The sequence below is a fragment of the Vicugna pacos genome, chromosome 13 (assembly GCF_048564905.1).
Source record: "Vicugna pacos chromosome 13, VicPac4, whole genome shotgun sequence".
Classification (NCBI taxonomy): Eukaryota; Metazoa; Chordata; class Mammalia; order Artiodactyla; family Camelidae; genus Vicugna; species Vicugna pacos.
In genome coordinates, this window is record NC_132999.1 from 4988482 (window position 1) to 4998982 (window position 10501).

A 10501-nucleotide genomic window follows, 5' to 3' on the forward strand; every position below is an offset into this window, starting at 1 on the left:
TCTTTCTGCATTATTCTAAATCATTCACTCCCCCTGTCTTATAGCCAATAATTTCATGGTTTTTTCTCTTGTTGAAACCTCTGATTCTCCTGCCCCATCCTCACTCGCAGCTGATAACCTCACTTCCTATTTCACAGAACAATAGAAAAAAACAGAAATTCCACAAACTCCCACTTCATTTATCTGCCTACCGGCACCTGTGCCCATACACTCTGCTTTCCCTCTGTTACTGTGGATGTACTGTGCAGTGACTCTCCGAGGCCAGCTCCTCCGCGTGCCTGTCAGACGCCGTCCCCGCTCGCTTGCTCCAGGGCAGAGCTCCATCTAGTCTTCCTTTTGTCTGGCAGCGTCAGTTTCTCATTCTCTGCCATGTCATTTCCATCAGCATGTGTTTTTTCTCCTTTCTAAAAAGACAAAATCTCAACCTGTTCTCCTTTCAGCTACTTTCCCATTTCTCTGCTCCCCTTTATATAGCAAAAAACCTCAAAAGAGTCTTTAATCTTGTTTCTGACCCTGCTCATCCTATTCTCTCTTGTATCTCTTCCCATCAGGCTGCCCTGCCACTCCACGGAAAGTGTGTTTTCCAGTGACCTCTCATGTTGCTAAGTCCAGTAGTTATCTAGCCTCATTTTGACCTACCTGTAGCTTTTACCACTGCAAGCACTCCCTCTTTGTTGATGAACTTTTTCACTGGGCTGTCACTTACCTGGTTTTTCTCCTAAATCACTGGCTGGTCTTCTGGCTTCCCTTTGCTGGTTCCGTCTCATCTCACCAACCTGTTAAAGTGGCAGTGCTTCAAGGTGTGTTACTTGGACACCACCTCTTTTCTACCTGTCTTTTGATCTCATCCTGTCCCATTGTCTTAAATAGTATTTATTGTTCAATAATTTTCAAATCTATATCCTCAGTTTGGAATTATTCCCTGAACTCCAGTCCCGACCATCCAGCTGTCTATTTCACATCTTCACCTGGATGTCTGTTTGGCCTCTCAAATTTAACATACTTGAAACAGAGGTCCTGAAATTTTCACTTCTACAGTCCAAAGCTGCTTTTCCACAGCCTTTCTAACTTCAGTTAATGGCAACTCTTTTCAGTTGCTCAAGACAAAAGCCATGGATTGATCCTTGACTCCTCGCTTTGACTTACCCCTCTCCTCCATATCTAATCCAAGATGAAATCCTATTTGTCTGCTGCAGGAATCACCTCATCCCCTCCACCATTACTAGCCTGGCCCCAGCCACCTTCAGCTCTCATCTGTATTATTGCAGTAGCCATCTCCCTCTTCTAACAATCTGCTCCCAGCCGCAGACCCAGCATTGGATCCTATCACTCCTGGGCAGAGTTCTCAAATCTCCCCAATCTTTTCAGAGTAAAATGCAAAATTGTTAAATTATACCCGTGAGGCCCTAAACTACCTGCCCCCTCACTCTGTGGCTTCACACTCCCCGCCTCCTCCTCGCTCACCCCAGCCAGACGCACTGTGCTGCCAGGCACCCTCCTGCTTTGAGGCGGCCACACTTGCTGGTCCCTGTGCCTGGAAAGCTCTTCCCCTAGATTTCTGCTTGGCTTGCTCCCTCCCTCTCCTCATGTGTTTGCTCAAATGCCACCTTTTCAGTGAGACTGTCCCTGGTCACCCTATTTAAAATGCAACCCACAGCCTTTCCTTATCCCCACCCCTGAATTTTATCCTCAGCCCTCACCATCAGCTAATGTACCCAGGGTTTTGTTAATTTATTTCTCTCATCTCTCTCCCCATAGTAGAATATAAGCGCCATGAGGGCACAGAACTTTGTTCACTGCTTTGTCCTGGAACAACGCTTGACTCATTGCTTCCCAATAAATAATTTTTGCCAAAATGAATTTCTACTCTGTAATGATTGTTTTTTCCACTCTGTTTAGAGTCTAACAAGTTATGATGTCTGTAGCATACTCCTTGGGACCTCTACCATGCTGGTGTGGCTTGGAGTCATCCGATACCTCGGTTTCTTTCAGAAGTACAATGTAAGGAGTTCCATGGGTCTCCAAGCTGTTGCTCTTTCTCTTTCAAAGTGATTGCTCTGCTTTGTCTGAAGGACAAGGGGATTCTAATGACTTCTTTTGCTTTCCCAGCTCCTTATCCTGACCCTGCAGGCAGCGCTGCCCAGCGTCATCAGGTTCTGCTGCTGTGCGGCTATGATTTATTTAGGCTATTGCTTCTGTGGCTGGATTGTGCTGGGGCCTTACCATGAAAAGGTACAGCAGCTTTGTTCCTGTTGCTATTAAGCACTGAGCATAGTGCCAGTGGCTTGTTGTTCTTTTAAAATAAGCTCCTTTTACTTGGTGACACAGCCTTAAGATGTTGAAGGTAGTACATCTTTTGCCATGTTTATAAGCTGCTAAAGTAGGACCAGCTCGAGAGAATAAGTGATTCACTTGGCTGCCTCAACTCCTTTGGTGAAATATGTCAGATAATTAAGTCATTCTTACCATCAGCAAAGTTAAGTTTGTCCATTTGATTCATCAGTGTATATCAGAGTGGGCTGTTTTAGGTAAGTTCTCGAAATGTGACTTTATTTTTTTTTAAGTAGTCAGGAGAAACTCATAGAAATATTTGAAGATTTTGTTTATCAGAGTTATAGTCTTGGCTATATTGCCATCATCTTGAATAGAATGAACTTTAAAACAAGAACCATGAGCATGCATGGTCAGGACCTGGGTTTCTCTGCAGAAGCATTTCAAGAATCTCTTTCTAGGGAGGTAAAGGGGAGGATCTCATTCTAAGGCTTGATTCAGAGAAACACTGAGGCTGCAGACCAACTCGTCTGTCTTCAGCTCAGGCTGCTCCTTTTAAGAGGAGCACCAAGAAGGAACTGCCTATTCCAAGAAAAACTGTAGGCTTATACATGTTACGTGTTTCACAGAAGAAATGCTTTTTAGAAGTGATTCCGTTTTCCTGGGTCTTTCCAGTGTGCACATGTTACTAAACTTGTGTGTGATTTTTCTCTTGTTTAAAAAAAAATGCTTGTAGTTACCCTGGTTGCTTTTTTGAATAGGTAACTTGGGATCTCTGGTCCCATTATTTTTAATATGGTGTCACGATCAAAGTCTCCAATGGGAAGGAACACGTAGTAAAATGAACTTTTCTCTTTTGTTTTTCCAGTTCCGTTCTCTGAACATGGTCTCTGAGTGCCTTTTCTCTCTGATAAATGGAGATGATATGTTTGCCACATTTGCCAAAATGCAGCGAAAAAGTTACTTGGTCTGGTTGTTCAGCAGAATTTACCTCTACTCATTCATCAGCCTCTTTATCTACATGATTTTAAGCCTCTTTATCGCACTGATCACTGATACATACGAAACGATTAAGGTAGGTTCGTCAAGAACCAGGAGAGGCAGCATTTTTCTAGGACTTTTTGAGTGGCAGTAAAATACAGTGCCTGCAGGGGAGAGGCATTGATGGAGTGGTCATTTCTTCAGGGTAGGGAAGAAGGCCTTCAATTTTAGACACTGAGAAACAGAAAGGAAGGGAAAGTAGAATTTCCAGAATGTTGGAAGTTTTGTCTCTAATTGTGCTTTTTCAAACAAGCTGTCTAACCTTTTATTAGAATTATAAGGATCAGCTGGTATTGGGTGAGTGAAGCAGGTGGCATTTCAGACAGTCAAAATTCTGTGGGAAACTTTTCAAAATCCAATTTTCGTAAAGAGATCGACCTCTTCATTTGGAGTGTGCTGTAACGACCCCCACTACCCTTTGCGAGGCCCCGCACGGGCCACCCCAGAGGCCTGGTCTCCAAAGCAGAGTTGGGACTGATACGTCAAGCATGGGCCGTGTGTGCGTCACACAGTCAGGAACATGATTTGAAAAGCTGTTGCCTTTCATGTTGTCACTCACACTGGATATTTTAAAAATCAGTTTGAGCCTTTTGAAATATGGAAAGGCAGAATATATGTCCAGATGTGTTTAAATTTCCTAACAACCTAATGTCAAGCATCGACACGTCCACTTGGGGAATTTTCATTCTGAGCATGAGAAGGGTGGTGGAACACAATGCCATGTGAATGGATAAGGAGGAAGACCATCAGCAGCTGATGGATTATGAATTGATAATTACAAATACCTTGCTCATGAAGCCAGGGCTATGACATCGTTCTTACCAAGTCAGACTTCAGGATCTGACTGTTCTCAATTCTTGCTTGGCAGACTTGCTTAGAGTCACCAAGGAGAGTTGGAAAGAATGTAGCTGTTCCTGTCCAGATCCCCTCCCGTGGTGCTCAAAAAATGCGCTACCTTCAGCTCTGTGTGCGGGGAACTCTGTATTATTCAAGGGTGACATCCAAGGTCTTAAAGAGTAAGCTGAGTTGACAACTCTTGACACTAGCCTAAGGCTTGTAGTTTAGATGTTAATCTTCTTCCATGTGCTCAGAGCCCTTGTCAGATGGGTGAGTCCTTTCTGAGCCTTTCTGGTCAGGGCGCATTCTAGAGATCTTAGACCCCCGAACTGATATAAACATGAGGCCCTGAAATAAACCTGTCTGTCAGGAAGACAGACTCCAAAAGGGTGTGCAGACTGGCTCCCACTTGGGAGGGGTCTCAGGTTCAGATTCAACATTTTGGGTGGAATCAGACCCTCAAAAGAGAGCCCAGGAGGCACCTCAGGATCCTGCACCCACTTTACCTCAGCCAAACTCACGAGTGCGTCGAGAGGCTCCCTCTCCACGAAAACCCTTGGAAGTGACTAAACTATCCCTTTAGGATGATCCCCTCTGTTGCCAGATGATCCACTTTGAATTTGAAATAAAGCCATTTTCAAGGGACTTATTAACGAAAACTTTTTTTCTTCTTTATAGCATTACCAACAAGACGGCTTCCCTGAGACTGAACTTCGTACGTTTATATCAGAGTGCAAAGATCTACCTGATTCTGGAAAGTTCAGATTAGAAGATGACCCTCCAGGATCTATATTCTGCTGTTGTAAAAAGTAGCTGTCAGGTTAATCTATGCCCTGGAGAGGACTCTAATGTGTAGCCAAGTGGTGAGGCAAAATGGGTGTTTTAAGATCAGATGTAGTAAGTTCGAAGACTATTATTTGAGCAAATTGATGGCTATAATTCATCAAGAACTATGTTTATATTTTTAAAGAAATAGTTAATGTTTTTGCAACTTTATGTTAGGGTTATTTATAAAAAAGAAAGAAAGAAAGAAAGAAAGCCCTAACTTGGTGAGGGAAACTATTGGATTCTTGTCCTTCACTGTTTATTTTTCCATCACTTTGGAATGTATTCTCTCCGTGCCTCCCTTCACTTGAGCTCTCACACGCTTGCTTCCGGTTATTCTGGCTGTGCTGCCTCTGTTGTCAGTGGAAAACAGTACCTGGTCTGACTTCAGGCAACTCATAACCCTGGTCTAGACCATTCTTAGGGGGCCGCCGTGAGAGAGAGGATGGTTGCTGTAATCATTGCATTTAAGAAAAAAATCTCTTAAAGGGAAGAATAAGAAAGAAATAACCATTACCAGCTAACAGTTCCATGTTTGGGTCTGAAGGACAACTATTATCCGATACTGCTGTTCTGGAGAAGATCAGAATGAGTATTCATGTACAAGTTTTCTCTTTTCCTTTAGTGTTAGAGGACAAAGTTGAAAGAGCATCCTGTACATCCCTGAAAATTAAAGTGCATGCGTCAGGCAGGCTCAATCCCATGGGGATGGTTTTATTAGTATTTGCACAGCCTACGCCTCCCAGACACAGTCAGTCTCACAGAAAAAGAGCAGCGTTTCAGCGTTCGGAACTGCAGTTCTGTAACTCACAGTAAAAATATTTTAGAAAACAATTATGCTCAAAATTTAAAAGTAAGTGGGAAATGTATGCCTTAAAAAGACACAAAAGCAAAGTCTCCACTCCTTGCAGACCTCTGATTGGAAGTTTCAGGGATTTTCACAACATGAATCTTTTTTATGCGCTATTTATTCAAGAAGAAATTAACTCAATGGTATGCAATAAGGTTTTCTCAAAGCAAGCTCTTGTTTTGTTAATTTTTAATTTTATTTTAAGAGCTAAATGAAAATAGCCTTGAGACACTGAAATCTTATTGTTTAACATAATCACCTTCATAATAATGACTCTGGGTGTTGAAATGTGAGGTTTTGCAATTAACATACGCTATTTTTGTAGTACCTGTGGCTTTTTAAAAATGGAAAATATGAATCTCTCGGTGCATATTTTTTTCTTTTGGCTTAGCGCTAACATTTGTATCATAATCACTTTAGAATTTGCTAGAATGCACTGTGAATTTTGAAATCATGTTTATTATCTGATAAATACTTTACCCCTGGTGAGGTTTTTGGATGAGCAATATTTCAGTGGAAGCGTGAGACCTCTGACCCAGTGTCAGGCCTGGAGTTTTGCTTTGCCCTAACGGCATTGTGTTCCTGCTGTGGAATTACAGCCAGTGACAAGAGTCTGTGCACCTTGATGGAAAGTCTGGACTTTGAGTGATGATGTGTCAATGTAGGGTCATCTGTTGGGACAGGTGTACCACGCAGGTGTGCAATGTGATAGTAGGGAAGGCTGTGCCTGTGTCGGGGCAGGGAGTATCACTCTCAATACTTTCTCTTCAATTTTGTTGTGATCTAAAACTGCTCTAAAAAAAACCCACCTATCTTTGAAAAATTAAAGTACTATTTCATGTAAAACCCAGTCACTCCCTTTTGTTCACACGTTGTCTACGCCTGCGGTCACATTACAAGGGCAGAGGTGAGTAGTTGCAGCAGAGATGGCAGTATGTTTCTCAAAGCCTCAAATACTTATTTTCTGGCTCTTTACAGAAAAGGCTTGCCAATCCCTGATTCATAGAATAGCTTGCTGAAAATGGACTTCATTACATAGAAAAATTGAGCTGCCTCCGTATCTCTTATCAAATGCCAATTTGAAGTACAAATGGGCTTTGATATGAAGGGTAAAACTAAACTATTATAGGAAAATGCAGAGGATATTTGTGACCAAACGGTAGAGAAAGATTGCTTAAAATTGCAAAAGCACAAGCCTTAAGGCCAATGACTTGGCACCTTCACATCTCTCTCCTGATTCTCCACGCTTTCTGATTGTGGCAGGAATCCCTGATAAATTTCAAGGCCTAATTTTTAGTAACGAGGCCCATAATCCTGGCTGGAAAGCTTCTGGTTCCTCACTACTAGGTAGGATGTGAGCTTTAGTTTTTTCAAAGATGTTTTTCATCAAGTTAAGGCTGTTCCTCTCTAGTCCTAGTTTGCTGACAGTTTTTTTTTTAAATCATGAATAGGTATTGGATTTTGTCAAATGCTTTATTTGCATCTCTTGATGTGATGGTGATTTTTTCCTTGGGCCCAATGGTATGATGGACTACATTAGCTGAGTTTCAGATGTTGAACTACTCTGCATACCTGGAGTAAATCCCGTGTGGTGTGGTGTGTGTTTATTTTCACACATTGTTGGATTCAATTTGCTAAGACCTTTGTTGAGGATTTTGCATCAGTGTTCATGCTCTTGTGGTCTGTAGTTTTCTTTAGTTAATGTCTTTAGACTACTTACAAAAGTCCCTTTAACATTGTAAGTCATTTTATATGAAGGCAACCTGCTAGAGAAATTCAAGGGAAAGTTCTGTAAATTTAAACTTCTACGTTTTAGTACATTATGGAGCAAAAGATTCTTATGTTACTTGCTATTGTCATTACAGACTTGAGTCAGGCTACATAATTTTTTGTGCTATGATACACAGAACAGAACACAGACATTTGAAAGAAACAAAGCATAGCACAAACCAATGACTATTCCTGCCCAGTGAGAAATAAGCCAGGATCTTTACCACAAACAAGTGACTTCTTGAAAGTGAAAAACAATGCCTATTGTGAACTTACCAATTTAGAATGGTTAGATTTGGTGCCTAAAAACTATAATTTTTATGTCTTAGTGTGTGTGAGAGTCGCAGCTTTCAGCCATCTGACTCCAACTATCCTCCATTCTCACTCTCCTACCTTCTTTCCCATCCCCGACTCCCTCAAACACTCAGGTTAAACATTTCCTAGAACCTAGAACCGCGCCACTTCAGCAGTGAGCAGTGGACCAGCAGCATGGGCAGCATCTTCTGGCTGGAACTGCAAACCCTGCAGTCCTATTCCAGACCTTCTGAATCAGTCTGCTTCAGTAAGATCCCCTGGTGTTTCATTTGCACATTAAAATTTGAGATACTTGGAGATGCCTTTCATAGCTACTTCTCCCTCTACAGTGTTTTATAAGAATTCGCTTACTGTTTATTTCTTAAATGATACTTTTATGCCCATCAATAATATATGCATTGCCAGTTACAGCTATTTGTCTACAGGTATCTCTTCTCCACTTTGTGAAACTGTTTATAGATTATTATAGATACGAAACTGTTTATAGAAACTTCTGCAAATGGTGGCAGTTGTCAGTCATGTCTTAGCAGTGTGGTGAGAATAAAGGTTTTGGAGGGTGAAAGATCTGACTAGTAATCTTGGACCTACTATATATTCTGTGGGTGACCTCAGAGAAGTAACTTAAACCTCTGTGAACACATTTCCTCATTTTAATAGGGAGATGACAGTACTCAGAATGCTAAGCATTCAGTGAGATTACATGTAAATCAACCTTGGAACCCAACAGGGCTCAGGTTTACTTCCGACCCCTTTTGAAGCAGAGTCCTTATTCATGGTAGATGTTTTTAACAAATGCGAAATTAACCATGGATCGTCTTTTTTGTTTTTAAATTGAGTACAGTTGATTTACAATGCTGTTAGTTTCAGGTATACAGGAAAGCGATACAGTTATAAATATATATGTATATTCTGTTTCAGATTCTTTCCTACTATATTTTATTATAAGACATTGAATATAATTCCCTGAGTGCACCCTATACCGTAGGACTTTGTTGTTAATCTGTTTATATTTGGTAATTTGTATCTGCTAATCCCTACTCCTTATTTATCCTCCCCCAGCCTTTCCGCTTTGGTAACCATAAATTTGTTTTCTATGCCTGTGAGTCTGTTTCTGTTTTGTGAATAAGTTCATCTGTGTTTTTTTTTTTTTTAGAGTCCACATATAAGTGATATCATATGATATTTGTCTTTCTCTGTCTGGCTTACTTCACTTAGTATGATAATCCATAGGTCCATCCATATTGCTGTAAATGACATTATTTCATTCATTTTTTTTTGAGTAGTGTTCCATTGTGTGTGTGTGTATATATATATGTATGTATATATGTGTGTGTGTGTGTATATACACACACCACATCTTCTTTATACAATGGATCTTTTTTTAACTACCTACTAGAAAATTATTCAGTAGAATTACCTTGGCTTAGAAAATACATAATGAGAAGTTTGCTGATAAAAAAAAAATGTTACCCCAGTTTACAGTCCCCTTCTAAAGGGATTGCAGCCCCTAGTGGAGTTCTAGCATTTTGAAGCTAAGGGCTGCCCCTTCAGGGTGGCTTTTCTTTGGGTTAAAAAGGCTTAAAAATTCTTTAGCATAAAAATTGTATATATAGATACTATATATATACTACATATGATGTATGTGTATATATTCTACATATATAAATATGGTATTTTTTACTTATAACATACTTCCTCCAACACTCTCCAGTCAAGCCACAGTCTGCCTCTTTCACCAGAGTCCACATCCTCCCCAGGAGAACAGCGCCATAACACTTCCTCTCCTTTTCTTCTAAAAAGGAACCGCACCACTGTTGCACCCACCTGCAGGCACTGCGACCACACAGACAGGATCTTTCAAGCCTGTCTGTACCCAGTGGGCACCTCTGATGAAGGGGGCTCTAAAAATCAGGCACTTTCCCCTATTAGCCTACTGGAAGCGACTTTCAAAAAGGGGCGTAAAGAAAAAAAAAATGTCACCTGCCATTTCAGTTCGGTGAGCATCAAGCCATTAGCCACTTCAGTCACCCACGGAGAGTACACCCTGAGAGGAATTCTGGATGGAGAAAAAGAGGAAGCATTCTGGGCTTTGACTATAGCTAGATATTAAGATCACATCTAAGGAAAAATTTCAATGACCCCAGATTCTTCTCATTCATAGAAAAGCACTAAAATTAACTTGAGATGTCTGCTCTTTGTGATTAGCAGTAAACTTCGGATGTTCCAGGACATCTCTTTTTCCCCCAGCAGAAAATTCATACATATCCGGGCTTCTCCCTTACTTTCTTGGCAGCAGTTCCTCAGAGCTATCTGACAGGCTGTTTCCTGGGCTATAGTCCTCAGCAAGCTCCTGGAGTAAAACTTCACTCACAACTTTTAAGTGGTGTGTTTTTCTTTCACTGGACAGAGGTCAATTATGTATACTTTTATATATGTTATATACTATTCAACTGCTTCTACCTGGAGATGCATATTAAAATAATTACCTGGCAGAATATTATTTGCCCTCATTAAGCCTGGAGACCTTTTAAATACTTGCTGATTCAAATAGCCTGGAACCCGGGACTTTGCTGCTATCAGTAGGAATAGGGT

The 10501-nt window shown here is 41.0% G+C and overlaps 1 protein-coding gene across 7 annotated transcripts in view; it reads left to right on the plus strand.

Annotated features, from left to right (window-relative positions):
* Positions 1-9012, plus strand: part of MCOLN3 (mucolipin TRP cation channel 3) — a 31932-nt gene extending 22920 nt beyond the window's left edge. For 6 of the 7 annotated variants that reach the window (XM_072974074.1, XM_072974070.1, XM_072974071.1 and 3 more), the window contains exons 10-13: positions 1900-2001; positions 2110-2232; positions 3140-3346; positions 4828-9012. In XM_072974074.1, the coding sequence (XP_072830175.1) occupies positions 1900-2001; positions 2110-2232; positions 3140-3346; positions 4828-4962 (567 nt within the window). In that variant the 3' untranslated portion in view covers positions 4963-9012. The remainder of the gene's footprint in view (positions 1-1899; positions 2002-2109; positions 2233-3139; positions 3347-4827) is intronic. The other variant, XM_072974076.1, reaches the window with a different exon arrangement.
* Positions 9013-10501: the final 1489 nt, after the last annotated feature.